This window comes from Amphiprion ocellaris, chromosome 7 (genome assembly GCF_022539595.1).
Source record: "Amphiprion ocellaris isolate individual 3 ecotype Okinawa chromosome 7, ASM2253959v1, whole genome shotgun sequence".
NCBI lineage: Eukaryota > Metazoa > Chordata > Actinopteri > Pomacentridae > Amphiprion > Amphiprion ocellaris.
This window is the reverse complement of record NC_072772.1, coordinates 34,104,957-34,131,561: the sequence shown is the minus strand read 5'-3', so window position 1 is coordinate 34,131,561 and position 26,605 is coordinate 34,104,957. Positions and strand designations below refer to the sequence as shown.

Genomic DNA, 26,605 nt, shown 5'->3' with positions numbered 1-26,605 from the left:
CAGTATCTAGTTCGCCAATTCTCAACGGGGAGGAGTATTTTGGGGAAATTTGAGCTCTGGGAGTGAAAGCAATTGATCGATGCAGCGTCGTCCTCAAGAAGCACATCAGCCGTGCTACATCCCGTCATAATTTACTGCTAAAAGTCAGCTGCAACCTTCACCTTCACTGCTGCTGCTTCTTACACCAGCTACATTAATTCTCAGAAAGATGATCCACGCAGCAGCAATGTTTAAAACAAACCCCAACCAAATGGAAAGTGATTTCTGCACCGACTAAAGCCTGAACAATCTGCGGCTGCCTGACGACTACAGTCCTGTGGAGAAAAAAATCAAACCTGAACGACCGACTAGACAAATACAAAAACAGCTGCTGTAGGTAAAAGCAGACAGGTGCAGGGTTAGGGACAGTGAAGGGGACTAATAGTCTTCTTGGCTCAGTCGTCTGCTGGTGTCGGGCTCCGGTTTGGACTTGCTGAACGGGAACGACTGAAACAGAAACAGAGGAGTGTTAGCTGGCTGCAGGGGAGGACGGCAAAGATCAGGAACAGAAATACAACAAATAAAACATCTAAACTGTAAAGTTCATGACTGGACAGGTGCTGATATCTGTGAACTGTCTGAACACCTCTGACCTCTCTCATCTTTATTATTTTCATATCTTTAAGGCTAATATACTAAAGCTGGGCTCAGATTACAGGAGTTTTGGGATGTTTTGCTCCTCATCTGGTCAGAAATCTTGGACTAAAGGGTTATCTGTTAATGTGAGTTTAATGATCCACTCTGAAACCTCCTGAACTGCCTGGAAACTCCGAGTTGTTGATAATATTAAGCATGTTTGATGTATATGCATTAAATTCTTATTAATCACTGACTCAAGTCCTAACCCTAAACTTCTGGACAACTTTTCTTTTGGTCAAACATGGGGCAGAGCAACCTGAGTGTGTGAATATGTGGACTTTTAGGATTCTTTCTATATATTACATCATGTATTAATGCATATTAGTGTTTTTAAAGTGCACTATGGGGAGATGCTTCCACCAATTTTGCTGTACAATGACAATAAAATAAAAATAAAGCTGCTTTCCACAGCAGGAACTTGCAGTTTTAAGGCGATTTGAGCTGCAAAAACCTCTTTCGGTGTCATTATTAGAGGAAAAAAAAAAGTACCGACTTGACGCTCCAAAGATCATAACGCTGATTGGTTAAAGTCTGTAAAATTAAGAATAATGTTGTTTTATAAACATGTTACTAATAGACAGTAATAGTCAGCAGTGGCTCCCTTTTCTGCCCTTAAAAATATTAATTCTGAGTTCATTCAAAAGAATTAAAATAAACCAAAATAAAATTAAACAAAAAAACCCCCCAAAAACAAAACATAAAACAAAATGCAACAAAATTTAATAAAACTAATTAGAATGCAATAAAATAAAAAAAATCAAATGAAATAAAACAATAAAACTAAAAAAAATATGAAATATAAATAAAATGCAATAGAATGAAATAAAACAAAATCATAAAAATAATAAAAATAAAATATAAAATGTAATAAAATAAAATGCAATAAAATAAAATGAAGCAAAACAAAGTGAAATGAAATAAAATAAAACAAAATTAAATTAAATAAAACAAAGTGATACTAAATAAAACAAAATGAAATAAACTGCAAAAAAATGTAAAAATAACTTAATTAGGTCCACACATATTCTTTTATAGTGAATTATCCCCTTGTTCCTCAATTTTGTGTCCTCCTGCATAAAGACCACCATAAATTGAGGCAGAAAAGGCTCAATTCTTGCCTAAATTTCACTGAAATGCATGAAATTAAGCATTTGAAGTTCCATATTTTCAATACGAGTTAAATTCTGTTTTGCATGTCGACGTCTAGTAGCAAACTTCTGTTCAACGTCAAACTCAACATACAAACTAAGACGTCCTCTCACTATCCTGTAAACACTGATGCCACCTGGTGTCGACTCTAAGTTCCTGCAGTGGAAAGCTGCCTGCAGATGACCAGCGTTGAACTATTTCCTCGTTTACGGCTTCTGCTTTACTTTCTCTAACCCTCTTTCTCAAAATTATTTTCCAGTCTATGCCTTGAGATTATAAACTTTTAAACTCCTGCACTCTGAGCCCGGCACATGGCAGCTAATCTTTCTGTCCAGGATCAAAGGCTGAACAGGAAACTAAACCCCGGGGCGACTCTTCAGCTAGTGCTCACTGTTAGCATCGTCTCTGCTCTAACATCTAATCCTTCAAGGGCTACAAACACAGAAAAGCGGCTTAAAATGGTAATGATGTGGTACATGAGAAGAGAAGAAAACATATCTGACAAAGCCTCTGACGCTCACTCAGCCACCCAGACACTCGCACATGCAGACACACACCTGAGCATGCTGGTTAAAGGCTCAACTTTAGCTCTACAGTCACCAGATTCCCAGAATACATGAATAAAAAGCCTGTCAATTCTCTCTCACCATCAACATGAGCTTGTCAGGGGGGTTGATTTTTGGTTACCTTTGGAGACAGTGGCAGAAACAACAAGTACAGAGAAGCGAAGGATGAAAGGACTGAAGGACGGATGACTACAACTTGGAGAGACACTGCGCTGGGAGGCTCTTGAAGACTGATCTCTCGTCAGCTCTTTCTCTCACTTTCAGAAGCTAAGACAGAGGCCGAAGAACTCTGGTAGGTAGGGGGGTCTGGTAGGTAGGTAATGGGTTTAAAAAGGTGTGATCTGTGCGGGTCAGCCCTCTGGTACATCTGAAGGCTGGCTGGCTGGGTGGGTGACTCTAGTCGAACGACTGAATGTGCGCGGGCTGATCTCGTCTGAGCGTGTGCGTCGGTCGAACAGACAGTCGCCCATTCACTGTGAGGGAGGGTTCGGTCGGTAGGTCGACCTCTTTCTCGCTGTCTAACACCAGATGCAGGCGAAGGCTGATCTCAGGTCAGCGCTTAGTCACCCTCCCGCAGGACGTACGCACCGCCAGCTGGCAGACCCTGGGCCTGGGATCAGCTGCGGTGTCAGTGCAGTGCTCAGCTCCCACCACACGCTTTAAAGAAAATATGAAAAATAAACAAAACTGTGCTGCAAAGATGCTCACCGCAAGTCACACCTACTATGGTGTCGATTTCTCATCTAGTTTATTTTTGCTTCTTAGCCAAATTCAGGATAGGGAATTCAAATTTATAAGAGAAAATTTTTTTTAAAACTATCTGACCATCTTTTCTTAACATTTCTCAGCTCAGTAAATCACATTTCCTCTCTTGCTCTGTCAGCCTGAATTCATTCAGAACATCTCACTGCTTTAATCTGCTAAAAGTCTCAACAGTTTCAGGCCGAGCAGAGCGTCTGTCGTGTGTTCTCCTTTCAGCATCAGCTGGGGCTGAAAGGAGAACACAGGAGAGAGTTCTCCCTCAACAGACAGATCTCAGGTCTGTCCTGTACCCCTCCCCGCTGCTCTACTGCCCCCTGCAGGGCAGATCTGAGGACGTAGAAGGTCTGGCAGGTCGTCCATCTCAGCATCGTCAAGTCGGTCCGTCCGTCGGCAGCATGGAGACGCTCCGGTGAAGAAGAGTCTACTCGCTGCCTAGAATGGAGCACCTGGCTCTGGCTAGCGTGAAAAACATACCTGACCCTGAATGCATCATAACATCTGCAAAGATCTAAACCTCGCTGAGCTGTCAAACGTCTACAATAACAGACTAAGCATTAGAAATCACTCTGCCTACGCCCTGTTTCAGAGAGACATCAGACTGAGGTTTACCTGTTCCGCTTGTGGTTGGCGGACTGAGATCGTGAGCGGGATCTGGAGGCAGAACGTCCTCTGGGGGCAGAACCGGACCGAGACCGAGACCTGGAGCGACTGGTGGAGGGCGAGAGGAAGAACATTTACAGGTTACACTTTAAAATGATGCTTCTGGAGAAAATGTTAAGCTGTGTCTGTCAGGGAAGCTGACGACCTCCAGTTTTTATTTCAGAGTTCTGTCTCACATGTCAGGACGCAAGAAACTGAAGCCTTTTTCTAACTAGTGGCAGCGAAATCATGACTAAAATCTCTTTAAAAGCACTCAAGATTTGTCCCGAATGAATCAAAATTTACTCAAAATGATTCAAGATTTGTCCATATTACTCAAATCTTATCCACAGTGAGTCAAGATTTGTCCAGAATGGCTCAAAATTTGTCCCCTTTCACTGAAACTAATCCAAACTGACACAAATTAGTCAGGAATGACTCAAAATTAGTTCAAACTGATTGAAAATGTGTGTAAAAAGATTCAAATTTGTCCAAAATGACTCATTTTTCCCCCAAATTAACTATAGCTAGTTCAGAATGACACAAATTAGTCAGGGACGGTTGAAAATCTGATTTGTCCATAATGACTCAATATTTGCCCAGAATGACTAAATATGTCCAATCTCACTGAAACTAGCCCAAACTGACACAAATTAGGAATGACTCAAAATTTGTCCAAAATGACACAAATCTGGACAAAAAGATTAAAATTTAGCCAGTATGACTCAATTGTTTTTCCAAATGAACTAAAACTAGCTCAAAATGACACAAATTCTGCCTAAAAAGAGTAAAATCTCTTGAAATGTATTCAAAATTTTTCCTGAATGAATCTAATTTATTTTATTTTTTTTTTAATAATGATTCAAGATTTGTCAAAAATTACTTAAAACTTGTTCAAATTGACACAAATTAACCAGTAATGACTTAAATTTTGTTCAAGCAGACTCAAAGTGTGTGCAAAAAGATTAAAATTGGGCCAAAATTTGCCCAGATTGACTCAAACTCACCCAGTATGAGTGATTTCTTTTAATATAATAAATAAAACCAATGTACAATATTGCACATCGTTGTCCATCTCATCAGCGTCACATTCGTTGCTGTTGATGAATCCAAACGTTAACAGGCTAACATATGTTCATACAATTCAGAGGAACACCTTTAACATTAGTCACTGCTGAAAAATGCTATTTATAGAGAACAGACGAATGATACAGAGACAAACAGGTTTACTGTCGTTAGTAGAAGCAGTGATGCTGAAGGAAAAGAGACGTTTAAACCAACTAACAGAGCAGCAGCACCAGACAGTCAGATCTGAACAGAACCTACCTTCTGGCTGGAGTCCTGGACTTGGAGCGAGCCTGAGATCCAGACCTGGAAACAGGAAACACGGCAGTTAATTAAAACACCTGAAGTAATGAATCCTTCACCAATTGGACGAGCTGCTTGTCTGACATTCTAGTGAAAAACAACCATCGGTTTGTCTCCTCACCTGCTCCTGCGTCTGGAATAGGACGGAGATCGACGGCGGCTCCTGATAAAATACAAGAAATAACAGGAGAATTAATACCGAGGAGAGAAGAAGAATCATCTCACAGATCCACTGATTACTAGAAACTACTGTTCAGTATAAGTCTTTCAATGATAACAAGCGGGCTGCACAGTGGTGTAGTGGTTAGCACTTTCGCCTTGCAGCTAGAAGGTCCCTGGTTCGCGTCCCGGCTTTCCCGGGATCTTTCTGCATGGAGTTTACATGTTCTCCCTGTGCATGCGTGGGTTTTCTCCGGGTACTCCGGCTTCCTCCCACAGTCCAAAAATATGCTGAGGTTAATTGATCATTCTAAATTGTCCGTAGGTGTGAATGTGAGAGTGATTGTTTGTCTCTGTATGTAGCCCTGTGACAGACTGGTGACCTGTCTAGGGTGTCCCCTGCCTTCACCTGAGTCAGCTGGGATAGGCTCCAGCCCCCCCATGACCCTAGTGAGGATTAAGCGGTGTATAGATAATGGATGGATGGATGATAACAAGCACATTTCTTGACTTCAGTCAGGTCTGGTAACGCTAGATGATAAAATTCAGGTTCTGATCTGCCTGTCAAGGAAGCTGATGATGTCCTGTTTTTATTTCAGAGAAACTGAATGCTTTTTTCTAACAAGTGGCAGAAAAATCAAGACTAAAATCTCCTATAAAGGACTCAAGAGTTGTCCTGAATGAATCTAAATTTGTCCTATTCCACTGAAACCAGCCCAAAGCAACACAAATTAGCTAGGAATGACTAAAAATATGTTCAAACTGACTCAAAATGTTTGCAAAAAGACTAAAATTTGTCCAGAATGACAAAATCTTTTCCCCCAAATAAACTAAAACTAGTCCAAATATACGCTAATTAGTCAGGAATCACTGCCTAAAAAGACTAAAATCTCCTCAAAATGATTAACGCTTTGTCCATAGTGACTCAATGTGTCCTGAATGACTCCAAATTTGTCATATCTATGTGAAACCAGTCCAAACTGACACAGGAATGACTCAAAATTTGTACAAAATACGAAAAACCTGTCTAAAATGACTTAAACATAGACAAAAGGATTAAAATCTGTCCTAAATGACTCAAAACTTGTATGCAGTGAGTCAAAATTTGTCCAGAATGACTCAAAATTTGTTCTCTCACTGAAAGGAGTCCAAATTTACACAAATTAGTCAGGAATGCCTCAAAATTTGTTCAAAGCGACTCAAAATGTGTGCAAAAACATTAAAATTTGGCTAAAAGAAGTGCATCAAAAAGAGCAAAAGTCATTAAACTGATGTGAAATGAAATGAAATCTGAGTGAAATCAAAAAGTTTCTCTGTTTGTTTACATCATTATCTGAGATCTAATTGCTGCTCTTATTGTGAAACCACCTCCAGAAGCAGCGTTTCCTGATCAGATTCCTGAGCTGTGTTTCATCTACCTGCTGTGGCTTCGACTGCGAGAGCGAGAACGGTAGCGACGACCGCGAGACCTGGACCTGGAGCGAGACCGTGAACGAGAGCGAGACCTGGAATAAATAAAAGAACAAACGGGATCAACTTCCTCTGTTCCTCTGATGACAAAGACCGAAACCAACGACGAGCGCCGTCAGGCGGATCTTCACCTGCTGCGTCGGCCTCTCTTGCTGAAGCGGTAGCAGTCGTAGGCGTAGTGGCCTCGGTCTCCACACTGGTAGCAGCGATCGTTGGGGTCGAACTGGCGACGGCTCGGACGCCCTCGACCCTTCCTGGACAGACCTGTGGACATCTCTACCCGGACACGGGACCCACAGAGCACCCTGGAGGAAGAACACGTCAGTCAGAGACGCCGAATTCAGAATGTGAGATCATTGATAACTGGACTTCTTCTTCGTGATTATAACTGAGTATTTCAAATAAAAGTAGGTGTGATTAAATTATCTACTCTGTTTATATGTTTACATTTTCTGCTGTTCTCTATTTTCTTGATATTTCTCTGTTTTATCACTTTTATTTCCGACTAAGATCCAGATATGAAATTAATTACAGTTTTCCAGACTCTGTTTCAGGTTAATCTGCCTTCTAACTTAGCCGCTAGCATTAGCCACTGTTCAGTTTTCCTGCAGCTCAGGACTCAGCCAAGAGATTTCTAGTGAATCCTGGGAGGAAGAGGAGCAGCGAAGATCGTAGCTGGGAAGGAAACATTGTGAGTATTTAGACTGGAGAACCTGTCTGAGCTGTAGTTGACCTACAGTAGGATCGACTCGCGGGTTTTATAAGGCCGATGTCGATTATTGGTGATGAAGAAAGACCGATAACTGATATCTGGACTCGTTACACATTAAATGAGACGTTTTAACAGCATGTTGTAGCAGAATACCTTCATTAATTACTGGACTTCTTCATTAATAAGGGTGACTTTAACTGTAAAATAGAGACAGAAGTGATTAAATTATTTCCTCTGTTTATGTGAATTAGATTGATCAGTTTGTCTCCTGCAACTTCTTCTCTATTTTCTTAATCTTTCACCATATTATCACTTATATTCCCTACTAAGGTCCAGATCTTAAATATCAGCAACAATTGTTCTATCTCTAGGTGAATGTGACTTTTTTTTTCTTTGTTTCTGTTAATTTAAGTACCAAACGTGTTGTACATGGATGAACAGATCAGAACAGAATGGAATCAGTTTGGTTAAATCTAGGGCTGGGCGATAAATCGATTTTATCGATTAATTCGAGTTTGTACTTAATGCTGATTTGTTTTAATGAAAATCGATTTTCTCATCAACATCCGCCACCAACGCCTTCCCGCTGGGCTCCCGTAGTTCAGAGTGCGCCCCCCTCCCCCCCGCGCTTGATACACAAACAACATGGCGGCGATCGGTGCAGATCTAAAGGCGTGTGTCCACTAGATGTGATTTTCCCGCACGGCAACGCACCAAAACTGAAAATCACACGGACGGCGGTCACTATTGGACCACAACATGGTCACATGACAGCGCTGACCAACAGCAGGACGCTACGTGGTCACATGACCGAGCTTTCAGCTGGACAGTCCTGCAGACAAGTCGGATAAACACAGCGGCTCGGCCGCAAATTTTCCCTTTTATTTCAAAAACACTTCAGTGAAAAGTATTTCTGAAAGCATTTGAGGCGAGAAATAATCTGCAGCAGTTGAATCTGTCCTCGTTTTAGGTCACTGACGCCTAGTTTAGAAGTTTGAGGACAGTTTAACGATGTGTGGAATCTCCACACGCCTCATCCAATTTGCATAAAGTAGAAGTCAGTCTACTTTATGCAAATGAGCTGCAGCCCTCTCCAGGTAAACACACCTGATCACAGCTGGAAACGCACTGCAACCAGACCAGCATGCCACATGCGGCGCATTTCCAGCTGCGATCCGGTGTGTTTACCTGGAGAGGGCTGCAGCTCAATTGCATAAAGTAGACTGGACTCCGGTGTGCAAAGATTAGGTAGGGGGTAAAAAAAATGGGATAAATCGTGAATCGGGATTTTTTTATGAAAAAATCTGAGATTATTTTTTTTTTAGGCCATATCGCCCAGCCCTAGTTAAATCTTTGCACTCTTTTTAAAATTGTCTCTACTCACTTTCCATCCATGCCTTTGACAGCATCTTCTGCATCTCTGGGATCCTCAAACTCCACGAAGGCGAACCCCGGAGGGTTTCTGGCCACCCAGACGCTCCTCAGCGGGCCGTAGTAACTGAACGCTCGCTCCAGCTCCCCCTTAGCGGCGCCGTTACCGAGGTCGCCGACATAAACTTTACAGTCTGTGGCTCGGGACGAACTTCGGGACGAGTAGTACGACATCTTTCCTTACCTGTTGGGGAGGAGGAAATGTGAATTTGACAACCAGACAGCTGCATTTTATGGACTTAACCAAGGCTGAATAATCTGGGGAAAATGTCTAATTATGTTTTTTGATTTTATTTGCAACATGACTTCTAAAAAGTCAAGCTTAAGTTCAATATTCATCATCTCAGAGAAAAAAAAACTGGCTGTGAGTGTTCTACAAGGATGACTGTATCAATTAATAAAACCATAAACGTGGCAGTTTGAACTCTGGCACTGATGCGCTGTAAAATGTACAATTTCTGACTATTAAATAACATCTGCATCCATCAACAGGTAGCAAGAAATAAAGCCTGAAGTTTCATTACGGTCAAATTAAATAAAACTGAATTACAGCTTTAGTTTGGTAACTTAACCACACCTTGTAACTCTTAAATTAACAGTTTAGTGCTAAATACTTTGCTTCAGATTGAATTATTGTTTAACTTTAAACTTAACTATTTACTCAAGAAAATAATCTGCAGATGAACCTGTTCTGACAATAAATGTTAGATTTAATCAGTGACTTTCTGCTACCTTTAAACCTTTATCACAATAAACGTTACACATCTATGATATCGAGTCCTCAAATAGCGACTACAGCTGCCAAGTTTAGATTCTGCAGGTATTTAAGGGGAGATTTCTAGGACTGGACCTGAATATTCGGAGCCCAGAAACTGCTATTCGGGCCAGCCCCAGAGATTTCATCCACGGAGGATAAAATTTCTTCTTTTCCTCCAGTTAATTCAGAGATCCTTCTCCGTATGAAGACTGTACAATATAAATAAATATAAACAAGTGTGTTAAGGCACCACGGTGTTAGTTATGCTGAGGTTTTACCAACAAAATTTGCATATTAATGCTTGAAACCTTACAAAAGTTGTTAAAAATGCAACTTTGCCTGACTATAATGAATATTAATCCTACAGTACCATTTACTAGAGATAACCTTGCTGAATTTGAACTAAAGTTATGACAATAATACAGACAATAACCCAACAAATCCAACAATTTCCTGGATGTGCATTATCTCATGCCTCTGACTGACATATTTACAACTTCCTAGACAGTTTTTTTTAATTATAGTGTATTTAAAAGACACAAAGACGGAAATACTGAAACACAACATCAGTTAAATGGAAATATATCAACAACAGAAAGGATTTTAATCACTAACAGGTTCTTTATCTGCTTTTTTTTTTGAAGCTGTCGCAGCCATTGGAAGCAGGAACACAACAGATTTTATGTAAATCATGACCACAAATCTCAGATCTGAAGGCCACCAAACACCTCTACCAATTAGATTACATCAGAAAGGTGCTTTTTCAGCTTTTCAAATTTAGTTTTTGATGTCTCTCTACAGATGCACTCCTCCAAAGCGACCACGATCATCCTGGGGCCATGAATTATTATCTCATTACAAGTTATCTGGTAAAAATGCAAATGTTTTCCTCTTATTGCAGTGTTAAAATCTGAAGAACAAACCACCACGGGTTCATTCAGTCCTAGTCTGAGCTGCTCTGACTTTAAAACACGTGGTCTGGAGGTCCAGCAGGTGTTTGGCGCCACAGTTCATCTGCAGCTTCTTCAGGCGCCAAACAAACCTCTTTTCTCTGTAAACCGAGATTAATGAAGTCCTGCTTAAGTTTCGGTTTACAAACTCTGCGGTCTCTCTTGTTCCACGGATTTACAACAACAACGGTCGCCTTTAGCCCACATGTCGTTTACTAACTGGGATGTTTTGGTAACGACAAGCAGCTGTACAGACAATAAATGTCGAGTAAGTCTTAAAATTCTATATTTTTTTGCTGTATTACTAGCTGAGGACACCTGATCTGCTCTGAATTAAACGCCTCCAGGAAGAGTCTGAGGATCGGTGTAGCCACTGGTAGCTCCTCTCTAACTCACAATTAAACACAATCTGAAGCTATCGGACAATGTAGTACCGAATAATTATGGTAAAAGACACTTTAAATAAGCGTTTAATGCGGCTATGTGAACGGTTAGATCCAGAAATTAGTCGAGGCCCGGCTGTCCGCCCGCTCACAAACAATGGCGGTTAGCACGCGTTAGCTTAGCCTCACCTTGTTACGCTGATTTCCGATTCGGTTCCGAACTGAGACGAAGCTTCTTCCGTCCGAACAGCAGCCCGGAGCTCTAATGTCACCGAACACGGAGGGTTTCTGCGGGTTTTTGCTTCGTTAAACGGCCGCTCGGAGGAACGTCAGCGTGTCCTCCACATGTCGTCACTCCTGAAACCAACGGATACCGCCGCGACACCACCGCGTGACATCCGCTCCTGCGCACTGTGGGGCTCACACAGCGCAAGGGGCGGGGCTTCCGGACTCTTCCGCCACAAACGGAAACGAATTTTCAGAGAAATATTTAGATTAAAAAAAAAAAAAAATTATCTGAGAAAAAAAACATCCAAATCACATTCTCTAATTAGATTACTTATATTAAAGGTTAATAATAATGAAGACACATTCTATTCTTTTTTGTTTTTCACCGGTTTCTCTTTACAACTTTTAAAGTGCAACAACAAGTTATCGTTTTAACTTCTATGTATAATTCAGTGGTTCTACATTTGTATATGTATGGAATCACAGGATCTTTTATTGTGGAACCATAATAAAAGATACATCTGCTAAAAAATAAATAAATAAATAAATAAATAAATGTGTAAATATAAAGAGGAATAAATAAATAAATTAATCTGTTAAAAATGAGTAAATAAATGTGTAAACATAAAAAGGGAAAAATAAAAGAATAAATAAAAAATAAATCTGCTAAAAAATAAGGAAATAAATGTGTATATATAAAGAAGAAAAAAAATTAAAAATCAAAAACATATTTTAAAATATGGAAATATGCAAGTAAATCTTTTCTTTGCTTTTCCGTTGTCCCTTTTTCCCGTTTTTTTCCTTTTTTTTCCATGCTAGTACGGAATCACAGGAGTGCCATAATAAAAGATAAATCTTTTAAAAATAAGGAAATAAATGTGTAAATATAAAGAGGAATAAATAAAAAATAATCAAATAATCAATCAAATGGCTTTGGGCGGGGCTTTCTGTCCAAGGTGAGTAGTCAATAACTTACAAAAAAACCCCCCCAAAAACAGTAAAAACAAAGGGAAAACCAAAGACAAAATGTACCTTTATATTTCCATATTTTTAAATTTATTTATTTATTCATCTTTCTTCCTCTTTACATTTAAACATTTATTTCCTTATTTTTCAACAGATTAATTTTTCATTTATTCTTTTATTCCTCTTTATATTTACAATTACTTCCCTATTTTTAAAGATTTATTTATTTATTCTTTTATTTATTCCTCTTTATATTTACACATTTATTTTCTTATTTTTAAGATATTTTTCTTTATTTTTTTTATTTATTCCTCTATATTTACACATCTATTTCACAATTTTTTTAACAGATTTATTTTTTATTTAGTCTTTTATTTATTCCTCTTTATATTTGCACATTTGTTTCCTTATTTAAACATATTCATTTTTTATTTATTTATTCCTCTTTATATTGACACATTTATTTTCTTATTTTTTTAACTGACCTATCTTTTATTTTGGCACTCTTGTGATTCCATATTCATGGGAAAAATGTACAAAGATTATATTTCCACCATTTTAATCTTTTTGTCCTGTCTACTTCATTTTTATCTGACTGCTGTAATGTGTGCATAACTCCAGCGAAGGATCAATAAAATTTATCCTATTGTATCTTTAAAAAAAAAACTGTTATGATATCCAGTTTATTACTTTTACTATAAATGATATATGATAATAACAACAGGAAAATCCTCAGTGTTAGCATGTTTTGTGGCTAATGTGGCTAACCGTATCATTAGCTTTAGGCCAACAGGTTAGAGCTCTGTGGAAACTGGAACACTGACAGACATTCAGAGACGAAAGAAACTTTAATCTAAACCTGTAAACAAGAACTGGGTGGATTTTTGTGTTTTCATGTTTCCTGTTGAGCTTCAGTTCAACCTAAACCCAGCTGCTGTTAGCTTCTCTCCTGCTCGCTGTGCTCACATAAACTGCATTTTAAAACAGCTGAAGTCCCTACTAAGAGGTTCTCATTACATTTACAGCAGAATGACTACAAAATAGTGACTGAAACGCAGCAATTAAGACACACTATGGAGCTGTTATTTCATTTCAAAGCTGCTGCAGGTAAAATGTTGTCTGACAAAACAGACCTTTTTTATAACTCCAGTTGAGAGATGCTATAGATTATTATCATTAATTATGATGCTTATTCTTATATCCAGTGGCAGACGGCCCTTTGAACTAATGCTACATGAAAAAATACTTCAATACAAGCAAAAATATTAATAACCAGGATGAAAATCAGTTGATACTGTCGATGCCTTCAGGTGTAATCACCATTTTACTGTTCTTACTGTGGACATGCAGCTATAGTTGAATTATTTTGTATCAGGCAGTAATTAATAATTATTTTCATTCTGCTGATTAGTTTGTTGATGAACGTTTTGCTCGACTCCAAAGTGACTCCATTAGTTTTCATTATGTTTGTTCAAACCTCTAAATTATTAACAGTGAATAAAAATGGTTAAATAATACAGAAAACATATCAAATATGAGAAATTGGTGGTTTTTGATCAAAATAGATCAAATAATTCCCGTCAACTGTTTCAGCTGAACTCATATATGTTGTAGTTTCATTCATTAAAGTAATTTAAATTCATTAGCACTTTATTTGCAGATTAAAATAACTGAACTAGTGTGTACAACTGTGTGTTTACTGAGGAACTGCAACGCATTAAATTTGTCAGTTTAGGGTCAATACAAAATTTTAGTGAATATTTTCAAAGTGCCTGGATTTTGAAAATATTCAGCAAAACTGGTAAAATATTCTACAAAATGCCTGAAAATATGAAACTGAGGAGGTCTTCAGATGCTGTATTTAGTCTGATTAACTTTTACAAACTCTAATATATTCAGTTAATAGTGAAATAAACCAGAGAAAATCTGCAAATTATCAACATTTGAGAAGCTGAAATCTAAGAATATCAATAAATAATCAGTTTTAGGTGAAATGATGATAAATATTCTTCTAAAAAATGACTCAGACGTGAAATATTCTCTTTTACTTTTACTTTTGTGGTTCTGGTTGGTGCAGAAATAACGACTCAGACACGTCACGCCTTGAAAATAAATAAACTATATTTAAATAAGGTCGACTTCACTTGATTAAAGACCTTCATCTTCTTTCAGTAACACATTACACCTCATTTCATAAAAAAAACTTAAATATCTTCAGTTAATTTCTTACAGTAGAGAATAAATGTTTATGTCTATCACATGATATTGGAGTAACTCAGTCGTCATTTCCCTACAAAGATTCAGGCAGAGAGAAATTTTTCATCATCACAGGAAACAACTTCACAGAGAAGACACATTGAAGAGCAAGACCTGGGGGTGGGGGGAGGATGGAGGCGAACACGAACACGAACACGGACACGGAAATATCAAACACCAACCAACAGAAAGATGATCCGGGTGGAGCTTCTGGCAGATGGAGCGACGAGGCTCTTAAAGTTTGGAGATCTGAGGGAATCGACCCCGTAAAGTTTGCCTACAGGCGTCCATCACAGTAGACCATGCTGCTAACACATGTACACCGGGGGGGGGGTTCGTCATGCATGTGCAGAGGGACACGGAGGAGGGGAGGCAAACACGGACACACACCGAGGGGAGGCGGGTGAGGAGGGGAAGGGGAGGCCGGATCACATCTAAGCTACAGAAACAGCAAAGGCCGAAGCCCGACAGTTAGTACAGAAGTTCATGGAAACATGGAACATTGTCCGGACATTGTGGGCAGTTCTGCTTCCGGAGCCACATCTGGGTCACATCTGGGTCACGCCACACCTCAACAGACCTGTGTGTGTGTGTGTGTGTGTGCGTCTGTGTGTGTTTGTGTGTTTGAGCGACACACGTCACCCGTCTGCCTCCATCCCGTCTAAACTCGCAGCAGACTGACAATTATACTGGCAATGTTCCTCCCTGTTTCTCCATGTAAACATGCTACTTACACGCCAACTCCTCCTTCAGACGACCGCGTGGAGAGATGAACGACAAACACTGCAGCAGAACAACCGAACCGAGCTCGAGTCGAAGCTGCTCTAACGACATAATATGAACTTTTTAAAAAAAAATGTTTTCCCATATTGCACATTAAATACCACAATCCTCAAACCGAACTGCAAACCTCAAGGCCGAGCGGCGCAGCTTGTCCTCACATAAATAATCCTCTGTGAATAAATAAATATAGATCTGACCTGATGAGGAGGAACGGACACAAACGACCAGGTGAGTAACTGAGGATCCTGATGACAAACCACCACGCTGTCATGGAGCAGTTAAAGGGGAGCTTCCTCACCGTGGAAAATATATCAAAATCTAATCGGCTAAATTCAGCAACGATGCCATCTACTCTACCAACTTTATATACTGATACTATTCTAAACGGTGTTTAGAAGTACAAAAAAATCGACCTTGGCTATATATCTGCAAGGAAAAGATACAAAATTGTTTTTTAGAAAGTTTACAAAGGGTAAACGAATCCAATCCTTCTGATATCTTAAGAACAACAATAACAAACTCCACTTGTATAGCACTTATCATCTGAGGGTGTTTGCCATGTAAAGTCCTCACAGAAATATATGAATGCAGCTGATATTAGGCAGTGTAATAATAATAATAATAAGTAATTCAAGCTCAAAGCTAATTGTTCAGGAAATTATTCTGACTCTGTTGCTCTGATTTTAACCTGAAATCTTGCAGCAGAGCAGACAATGTTTTGTGTTCTGGTTGTTATTTTTCAGTTTTTTAGCAGCCGCTAGTTTTAGTTTCTCATGAACTTTAGCTCTAAGTCTGTCATGCAAATACTGAGCGATGTATTTCCACTGAAATCAGCCCGTTATGAAGCTCTGACTCTAGAAATGTGTGCAGATTTCCTGCAGCGTTGAACAGCAGAATGAGCCAGTAGACCTTGTTTAGTTCAGACTCCATTCGGACGACTGCTGCTTGTTGTGTGCTCCGAGCACAACGAATAAACTACAAGCATCCAGTGTTGAACCTCACACAGTGACGCACGCGAACAGTTTGTCGATGAAAAGGAAAACACGACACCATGTTTGAGTTACATCAGTGCAGCCGGGGCAGTTTGTACAGCTGGAAGCTTCAATACTAGACTTAACTGGAGCGTTTCTTTAAGGCATTCTCTGTCTGCTATCGACGAGCGTCTGCAGTCGAAGCATCAGGAGTTTGTTTCCTCTAAATGTTGACGTTGAATCGTGCTGTAGAGACTGATGGAAACTCTGCTGCTGCCGCTAACGCTGAATAAGAAACATGCCACAGTAACAGTCGGCCTGAACTACACACTGACCTGGTTCAAATGACAGAAGCTCAGATTCTGATGAGGAAAAATGTCCTTTAGGTTCCTCTCAGACAGTTTCTGTTCATGTGGATGTCATTTACAGGAGCTTCTGCTCGTTTCCTTTGACCAAGTATAGAATGGAGATAATGTGAGGATGCCTATACATGCAAAGAAGAACCTTCACAAACCTCCGTCTGACTGGATGCTCTCTAGAACCTTTACGCTGATTTTTCTTATCATGTCTGAGCTGCTCTGTTCAGCACAAAAGCAAACGTTTGTGATGTTTGTGCAGGTTTTTAAACTAGAAGCTCGACTGCTGCTTCCACAGCTTCAGGGTGAATCATTTCCTCGTCAGCCTGCAGAACGCTTCCCTCTGTATGTACACTGCTTTCTATTTACAGCACGTGTGGAGAACCTTCACCTATACTGTGAATGAAACAAGCATCACCTCCATAGAAGAACCTGCTGGAGTAAACAAACACAATGTTGTTGTTGTAAACATTCCACTCCTGTTTTCACACAGCTCCGCCTCCACAGGGAACAAACGTGGAGTTGGGAGGGTTGGTTTCTGTTTGTCTGATAAACTTTCACTTCCTTCTGCTCACCTGCTGATGAACCTTCTCGCCTCTCACTAACACTTCCTCTCACCTTCACACTCCAGTACCTCAGTAATGATCTGGTTAACATGCCTACATATAGTGTGAGTGTGTGAACATGTGTCTGTAATGTTGAGCGTCTCGGACCAGGAGCCTCCAGGCTGCAGGAGTCTGTCAATCGGATGAATCTGGTTTCTTGTTTCATGTGTTTCAACTGAATTTATAGTAGATCTATGTGTGTGTCGCTGTGCAGTTTTCTTCTGGGAGGTTCCTCGCCTCCTGTTTAAAAGCCGTTGATGTGGCAGTAGGCCTCCAGGCTGGAGAACAGGATGTAGAGGAACCACAGGCCCAGGAACAGCAGGGTGGTGAGCAGTCGGGGGACCCGGGGGCCGCCCAGCTCCCCGCCGATCGAGGGCCGGCGCCGGAACAGCAGCACGGCCATGCAGATGAAGGCGAAGATGGTGAAGAGCGTGACGGAGAAGGCCAGCGAGCCCGGATCCACCTCGAACTCCTTCCCTTTGATCTTCCAGTAGACGGCGGCCACCGACCAGGCCACGCCGATCCCCAGGAACACGTTGACGGCGTTGCTGCCGGTGACGTTTCCCACGGACGCGTCGGCGTGTTGGTCCTGCATGGCGGCCACTTTACTGGCAAACGTGTCTGAGAGAGGAAGGAGAGAGAAAATCACACACACACACACACACACACACACACACACACACACACACACACACACACACACACACACACAGCTGACTGTAATCTGAGTAAACACAAGTAAATGTTGTTCTTCATGTTAACTCTCACAGATATTGATGGATCAAAGTGTCTACAGGCCACAGCTTCTGTCTGAACTCAATCATACAAAGAGAAACAACACAATGACAGAGATGGAAAATGGCAACAAAGGGACAAAAAAACTAAAAGAAAGGCCCAAAACATCCACAAAGTGACACAAAACAACCATAACGAGATGCAAAACAACTAAAAGGAGACACAAAACAACCAATACCAGAGATATAGCAATAACAAACTGAAAGGAAATTACTCTAAAGAGATACACAACAGGGCTGCACAGTGGTGTAGTGGTTAGCACTTTCACCTTGCAGCAAGAAGATCCCTGGTTCGCGTCCCGGCTTTCCCGGGATCTTTCTGCATGGAGTTTGCATGTTCTCCCTGTGCATGCGTGGGTTCTCTCCGGGTACTCCGGCTTCCTCCCACAGTCCAAAAATATGCTGAGGTTAATTGATCATTCTAAATTGCCCGTAGGTGTGAATGTGAGAGTGATTGTTTGTCTTTGTATGTAGCCCTGTGACAGACTGGTGACCTGTCTAGGGTGTCCCCTGCCTTCACCTGAGTCAGCTGGGATAGACTCCAGCCCCCCATGACCCTAGTGAGGATTAAGTGGTGTATAGATAATGGATGGATGGATGGAGATACACAACAACCATAAACTGACACAAAACAACTACAGACATATAAAATTACCATAAAGAGAGACAAAATGGCCACCAACATACAAAAACCTAAAAACACATACAAAACAAGCACAAAAAGACACAAAACATCCACAAAGTGACACAAAACAACCATACAGAGATGCAAAACAACTAAAAGACACAAAACCACAGAGCGACATAAATGACCATAATGATGCAAACTATAGGGTTAGGGTTAGACTATAAAGAGACAACAACAAACTGACAGAGAATCACCATAAAGAGACACATTAAACTGACGCAAAACAACTACAGATATACAAAATTACTACATACAGAAACAAAATGGAACAAATATACAAAAAAAACTAAAAATATATCCACAAAACAAGCAAAAAAAAGCAATAAAATACTGAAAAAGACACAAAATAACTACAAATACAGACAAAACATCTAAATATAGAAACAAAACAACCAAAAAGAGATCCAAAATTTTTTTAAAAGCCACTAAACGACCACAAAGAAATATTAAACAATCAAAAACAGAAAGAAACTGATTATAAGGAAACACAAAACAACTACAAAGAGACACAAACACTAAACAAGCTAGAAGAAGCGAATCAGAAATAGACAGAAAACAACCATGAGCAGACATAGGAAAAACAAAACATGCATTAAACAACACTCACATGAAAATAAAGAGACACACAACAACTATAATCAACTACAAATACACAAAATTACCATAAAGAGAGACAAAATGGCCAAAACCATACAAAAAACTAAAAACATACACAAAACAAGCAAAAAAAGACACGCAACAACTAAAAAGAGGCATAAAAATGCTCAAAAAAGTGCAAACAACCACAAATACAAAACAACTCAATAAAGAAACAAAACAACCAAAAAGTGATGAAAAACAATTTTTAAAATACACAAAATGATGACAATGAAACATTAAACAACCAAAAAAAGAAAAAACTGATTATAATGAAACACAAAACACACTAAACAAGCAAGAAGAAGCACAAAATGACCACAGACACCAGTGAATCAGAAAGAGACAGAAAACAACCACGAGTAGATGTAGGAAAAACAAAAAATACATTAAACAACGCTCACAGGAAAACAAAAAGCGACACACAACAACTATAATCAACCACAGACATATTCAACGTCAAACGAAAGACCCTTGTTGGATTTGTTTTCATGCTGCCAGCCTCCAGGAGTTAATTAAATCTCCCTCCTGTGTTACTTCCTGTACTTTCTCGCCCACTGCTCACCTGGGATGGAGGTCCCCAGGGCCACGAACACCACGGCCGTCACCGTGTCCCTCAGACCCACGGTGCAGCCGAAGTGTGACGCCAGATCTCCGATGACGGCGGTGAGGAGGCCAATGACGCTGATGGACACGAAGAAGCAGGCCCAGCCGTTCCAGTACTCAGTGGGCGGGACGCAGGCGAACAGAACCTTCCAGAACACGGTGAGGAAATGCATGACGTAGTCGTAGCAGGATGGAAGACGCTCCTCGCGACCCTCCTCGTCTTCGTCGCCATCACCTGGAGGAACATCAGAGAACATGAAGGTTAGAACAGAACTGATATGATTTAAGGTCAATACAACAGAGGAGCTGATATTAAAACACAAACAACTCCTCAGTGAGATCAAACTTCAGGTCCCAACACTCAATTCCTGCCTGCAGTTACATCTTACATCCACTAGATGGAGACCTTCAGCTATAAATCTGATGTCTAACAGACACTGAGTCTGAATGAATCTCTGGTTCTGAGTCTGTGTTCATTCATGTTTTCCACTGACAGACTCTGGACCTTGTTTTCTGACATATAAAGACCCTAAAGTTGTTTTTAGTGTGTTTTTGATGTTGAGTTCAAGTATCTCATGATCTTGTTCATGAGTGATGAGAAAATTGAGCATGAGATGGACAGGAGGATTGGTGCAGCATCAGCAGTAATGTGGGTGTTGTACTGGACCATCATGGTGAAGAGGTTTACCATCCATCTACGTTCTGATCCTCACCTATGATCATGAGCTCTAGGTAGTGACTGAAAGAACGAGATCGCAGATACAAGCAGCTGAAATGAGCTTCCTGCATAGGGTGGCTGATCTCAGCCTTAGAGATAGAGTTAGAAGATCAGACATCCAGAGGGAGCTCGGAGTAGAGTCGCTGTTCCTTCATGTCTAAAGGAGCCAGTTGAGGTGGTTTGGACATCTGATTCCGATGCCTCCAGGGAGACTTCCTTTGGAGGTTTCCTGAGCACATCCACCTGGGAGGAGATCCCAGGGCAGACCCAGAACCCGCTCCAGGGATTATGTATTTCATCTGCCCTGGGAACACCTCAGGATCCCACAGGAAGAGCTGGAAAGCGTTGCCGGGGGGACGGACTTCTGGAATGACCTGTTTCATCTGCTGCCTCCGTGAACCGACCAACCAAATGGATGGAAATTGTTTTTATGTTATATTAGCAGAGCTGATTGTGAAGCTGAATGCTTTACTGAATCAGTCACAGATTAAATCGGTTCACACCAACATCAGATTCATAGTTTATATTTAGAGAAACACAATCTGAGGTTGTTGTTGGATTCAGTGTTGTAGGTTTGTGGTGGTTTATTCTCATCTTTTTACTTGAAAGTGGTGAAATTGTCCATTCAGCAGTAATGTTGAAGTTGTACTGGACTGTTGTGGTCAAGAGGAAGCTCTCCATGAACCAGATGATCTATGATCCAAGCTTCACCAATAATTGTGATGTATGGGTGGTAACTGAAAGAAGGAGGTGGCAGATCCAAGCGTCTCCTTCATCGAGTAGCTGGATGAAAGGTTGAAGAGTCTGTGCTCCATCACAGCTGATACCTTGGAGAATTTTCCAGGTACATCAGGTTAGAAGGAGGCCTGGAATAGATCCAGAACTCACTGGAGGGATGATCTATCTCATCTGGCCTGGGAACTCCTCAGGATCCTCCAGGAAGAGCTAGAAAACATCTGGAATGACCTGCTGAGCCTGATGCCACCTAGACCCAACTTCTTCTAATAAATGGGTTGGACCTGTTTACCAAAAAAGGTCAGGCAGCATTAATTCATAAAAGCAAATAGATGACCTTGTTTTCCGATTAAAGTTGCCTGGAAGGACTGTCTCTAAAAAGAAACAATGTATGAGAGCCAATCAAAAAGTTCAGATACTGTTTGCGTGAGCCCTAACTGTCATGAGTCGGGAGATCAAGTGACGTTATCAATACCAGGATCTGTTTTAATCCTGTTTTATGACTACCGCTAGAAGAAAACATCACTTTCAGCATCATTCAGCAGCTGGATGATCCAACCTTCATGCTGAGGATCATCATGGTGACCAGGAGGAGGGTCTGCAGCTACCATCAGGAGAAGAACACCAGTTTAACAGTTTACACAGATTCCAAACTGGACTAGAAGTGTCAGGTTCAGAGCATCACTGTTTTCTTCAACATTCCTGTCTTTGTACGCTGTGAATTCATCCCTCAGCATTGGATTGTCAACGAGGAATTCTACTCTAGCATCCTGAGGTGTCTGAAGGAAAATATTTGTCACAAATAACCTCAAATGTGGCACGACAACACAATCGATGCTCTCCACCTGCCCTCCTTATTAGATTTGGCTCCCTGTGACTCCTTCTTCTTCTTGCCTAAAATGAACCTCAAGTTGAAGAGTTTCTGTTTTGATCCTGCATATGGCGTTAGACATTACAAACATTGCAGGAGCACTGGGAGCAGAGCGTCGCTGCACAAGGAGAGAGAATTTAAAGCAGGTTTTTGAACATTCTCCAAAACAAAGTGAGGGCAAGGAGAGATCAAAGTAAGTATTTTCCAGGCTTCTGAAGTCAGGATATGATGTTTAAACATACAAACACAGAAAATGTGATATTGCAGGTCAATATAAGCAAAGTCAGCTGTGTTAAAACAAGCAGTGTTGCCAAAAACCTCCAAACTACTGTTTAACTACAGTCCTGAGTTCTTACAGCAGAAGTTATCTAGTATTTAACTCCATGTTCACATCTTTTACTTACATTTTAAAGGAGCACGCTGCTGAACGTTTAGCATTTTAATTGGAACTTCCTGTGTGTACCGCCAAGATACTGCAAAAACTTGGATCGATACTGGAGCAGATCTCAGGTGAGATGCGCTGAAGAATAGTAAACAGCTTCCATCTAAATTAGTGGAACCTGCCTGGTACAGACAGCAGCTTTAATTGATCTCACCCCGCCAGGAGGGTTTCATAAAACCTGGTTTGCTGCTTGTGTCAGACTGTAGCAGGTTGATTATAAAAGACGTTATGTCCTGCATGAAAACCTGGAGAATCATGTGTAACTACCAATAAAAAGCAAACAGATACAGTAAAAGTCTGAGATCATAAACATTCCTCTAACTACAGTCGATCAGGTTGTCTCTCCAGTGGTACAGGTGTTAACAGGCTGGTTTTATTCGTTAATAATCCAGTTATTGACCTCTAATTAAAACACATCAGTAATTAGAGACGATGTTTGGATTTTAACTGTAAAATTATTTCTAAAGTCCATCAGAGGCTTTTTACCGATGGAGACACTAAATAATAAACTCTAGATCAATCTTCACAAAACAGTGAATCCTCAGAACAAGAACAGCAGCTGTTTAAGCCGACTGTTGTTACTGACTGTTTTGTGGCTGACTGTGCTGTTGACTGTGCTGTTGACTGTTACTGACTGTTGTTACTGACTGTGCTGTTGACTGTTGTTGCCAACCGCATTGCTGACCACATTGTTGCCTACTGTGTTGTTGTTGTGACTGCATTGCTACTGACTGTATTACTAGTAGTTGTTACTAGTTGTTTCTGACTGTTGTTGCCGTTTCTGTCCTGACGCTTGATTGGCCGTTGCTACGACACACTCACCTGCGCTGACAGTAACCGCCTCCACGAACTGTTCCCTCCAGGAGTGCGTTCCGATAACCAGCGCCAGGTTGGTCTTCTTAATGAGCTTGTCAACGGTGCTCTGCCAACCAGAAGCAACAACACAGTTCATTAGCAGCCGGTTCCGCTGGGGACAGGTGACAGCGGCGCTCAGGTGAGACGAGCCTGTCAGGTGACTTCATCCATCTCACACCACAAACTCATTAATGTGCTCTGATGACACTGAGTTCAAACTGAGAAACTCAATTGAAGACACTAAAAATAATGAACCACCACTCCTGCAGGAGAACAACTGTTTTGGCCGAAGAGTCTGGATGTTGTCCAGGTGAGAGAAACTAATGAAAGATGCCTCTGAGTTGCATTATGGGAAATGTGGGAGGAAAAGTATATCTTGGGCTGGAAATGTACTTTGGGAAATAAAGTCAATATGTAGTATAAAACAGGAAGATGAGGAGATTGATTTTCATATTTGTGTGTTACATGAGTTAGCAGTCAGTTAGATTAGCTTAGCACAAACACTGGAAATGGAGAAAATAGCTAGCTTAGCTTAGCATAAAAAATGAAAACAAAAGGAAACACATAGATCAGCATTAAGATTGAAAACAAAAGCAAACAATTTTTTAGCTTAAAGATTAAAAACAAACTGAAACAATTAACTTTGCTTCACACGAAATAGAAGAAAACAGTTAAGCACATAGGAAAACAGGTAGCTTAGCTTAAAAAATAGAAAACAGTGGAAATTACACTGTTTAACTTAGCAGAAAGAATGGAAACGGAAACAGCTGGTTAGCTTAGCATAAAGAATAGAGGTGGGAGAAACAGCTAGTATAGCTTGGCATTAAGAATGTAAACAAAGGAAAACAGTTAGCTTATTCAAGTAGAAATGGGGTAAACTGCTAGTTTAACATTAAGCCTGCAAATAAGGGGAAATAAATAGCTTAGCTTAGCATAACAAATGAAAGCAGGGGGCAGGAGCTGCCTCCACTTAGCATAAAAAACTTGAAGCAGTAAAACAGCTTGCAAAACATAAAGAATAGAAGCTGGGAGGAAGCAGTTAGCCTAGCTTAGCATTAAGAGTGGAAATAAGGGGAAACAGTTAGCTTAGTTTAACACAACAACTAGAAACGTAATGAACCAGCTAGGGTTAGCACAAAGAATGGAAAGAGGGACAACAACAATTTTAACTTAGCACAAAAAAAGAAAATTAATGGAAACTGTTAGCTTAGCGTAAAGGATGGAAACACAGAAAAATGGTTTGCTTAGCATAAAGAATGGAAGTGGGAGAAACAGCTAGCTAAGCTTGGCACTAAGAATGGAAACAAAGGAAAATAGTTAGCTTATTCCAATACAAAGATTAGAAGTGGTGTAAGCTTAGCATTAAAACAGCAAATAGAGGGAAAATATATAGCTTAGCTTAGCATAAGGAATGAAAGCAAGAGGAAAGAGCTGCATTCACTTAGCAAAAAAATAGCAACGGTAAAACAGCTTGCAAAGCATAAAGAATGGAAACTGGGGGAAGCAGTTAGCCTAGCTTAGCATTAAGGGTGGAAACAACGGGAAACAGTTAGCTTAGTTTTGCACAACAACCGGAGACATGACGAACCAGCTAGGGTTAGCAAAAAGAATGGAAACAGGGACAACAGCAATATTAACTTAGCACAAAAAATGAAAATCAATGGAAACTGTTAGCTTAGCTTAGCATTAAGGATGGAAGGGGGAGAAACAGCTAGCCAAGCTTAGCACTAACAGTTAGCTTATTCCAATACAAAGACTAGAAATGGGGTAAAACCGCTAGCTTAGCATTAAGACTGCAAATAGGGGGAAGAAATAGTTTATCTTAACTTAATGAAAGCAGAGCGAAAGAATTGCCTTCACCTTGCATAAAAAATGGACAGGAGCAGTAAAACAGCTTGCAAAGTATAAAGAATGGAAACTGGGAGGTAACAATTAGCCTAGCTTAGCATTAAGAATATAAATAAAGGAAAACAGTTAGCTTAGTTTAGCACAACAACCAGCTAGGTTGGCACAAAGAATGGAAACAGGGACAACAGCAATTTAAACTTCGCATAAAAATGAAAATCTGTGGAAACTGTTAGCTTAGCTTAGCACAAAGGATGGAAACAGGAGAAAAGTGCCGGGTTTTGTTAATGTAAAGTTCACTAACTACCAGGTTTATCTCTGTTTTAATCTGGGTATTCATCAGAAACACTGTGAACTGTGCTGTGATTTATGGAGATTAAAGGAAAAAGAAAACGCTGCAACAGATTAAACAGCAAAGTGAGCTGACAAGGGAATCTAATCCGAAGCACGTTCTATATTTTTCCCACTACTGTTTGTGTTACACCTGCTGAGGATCTGATTTCTCATCCTTTCATTCTCTTTTCATCACTTCAGTACAATGAGCCTCCATTTGTATTCGAGTGGTGTTTTGTGTAAAAGCTAAGCAAACTAAACAGTGTCTGTGCATCAATAATGAAATATCTACATATGAACTGATACGCTGTGTTTGTCTGCAGCTGCACAAACAACAGAAACACTTCACTCTGTTACGTTGGAGCTGTGAAACACACTCGAGTAATTTAAAAACACAATACGCAGCTCAAACATGGACACTCCTCTACTGTTTGTTTATTCGTTTAGCAAATATATCGATCGCCAATGAACTGAATCTCAAGAGCAATCAAACTGAACTGCATTATTCCTGCAGCTGGTTCACACTACCCACAAATCATAGGAGACAAGGACACTTTTATTTGTCCACGAGGGGTCAGTTTAATCAGATAGAGGATGAGGAATATTGGATTCTAGTGGACTGTGTATGGAGTGACGACGCAGCGACGGATCTCATTAATCTTGTTTTGTTGATGCTCTTTGTTTAGCGCTTGCTCTCTCCACCTGAAATTAATCCCAAACCAATCCATATCTCTGCCGGCTTTTAATTGGCTGAAGACAAGGCGGATGTTTGATTTGTTTGCTGCCCGTGTCGAGTTAAACTTTTCCATTTTCACATATTTCGTTTTAATTAATTTCCGCGTTATTTAGAAGAAGAGTAAAGGAGCGTGAGAGGGCTCAGAGCGCTCGTTTGT

General features: G+C 40.4%; 2 protein-coding genes across 3 annotated transcripts in view; both read right to left on the bottom strand.

Moving 5' to 3' along the window:
- Window positions 1-292: 292 nt before the first annotated feature.
- srsf7a (serine and arginine rich splicing factor 7a) lies at window positions 293-11,420 on the bottom strand. 2 transcript variants are annotated; one of them, XM_023296785.3, is made up of 8 exons: window positions 11,214-11,419; window positions 8,888-9,118; window positions 6,923-7,096; window positions 6,740-6,826; window positions 5,284-5,325; window positions 5,121-5,165; window positions 3,765-3,863; window positions 293-486 (listed from the first exon to the last, which is right to left on the bottom strand). In XM_023296785.3, the coding sequence occupies exons 2-8, from the start codon at window positions 9,106-9,108 to the stop codon at window positions 435-437; spliced, it is 720 nt and encodes a 239-aa protein (XP_023152553.1). In that variant the 5' UTR covers window positions 9,109-9,118; window positions 11,214-11,419; the 3' UTR covers window positions 293-434. The 2 variants fall into 2 exon arrangements, with proteins under 2 accessions (XP_023152553.1, XP_054868262.1); XM_055012287.1 differs by lacking the exon at window positions 293-486 and adding an exon at window positions 2,542-3,050 and having other exon boundaries at window positions 11,214-11,420.
- A 4,038-nt stretch (window positions 11,421-15,458) lies between these two features.
- slc8a2b (solute carrier family 8 member 2b) overlaps window positions 15,459-26,605 on the bottom strand; it is a 127,992-nt gene continuing 116,845 nt past the window's right edge. Inside the window, 3 exon segments of the mRNA XM_035943945.2 lie at window positions 15,459-17,810; window positions 19,873-20,148; window positions 23,502-23,601. Of these exon segments, the coding sequence (XP_035799838.2) occupies window positions 17,434-17,810; window positions 19,873-20,148; window positions 23,502-23,601 (753 nt within the window). The 3' untranslated portion in view covers window positions 15,459-17,433.

Excerpts from the sequence above, each read along its gene's own strand:
- srsf7a (XM_055012287.1), bottom strand. The coding sequence starts at position 9,108 with ATGTCGTACTACTCGTCCCGAAGTTCGTCCCGAGCCACAGACTGTAAA. Across the intron at positions 5,166-5,283 it reads TATTCCAGACGCAGGAGCAG|GTCTGGATCTCAGGCTCGCT; the intron begins GTGAGGAGACAA and ends TCCTGTTTCCAG. Across the intron at positions 3,864-5,120 it reads TCCAGGACTCCAGCCAGAAG|TCGCTCCAGGTCTCGGTCTC; the intron begins GTAGGTTCTGTT and ends GCCCTCCACCAG.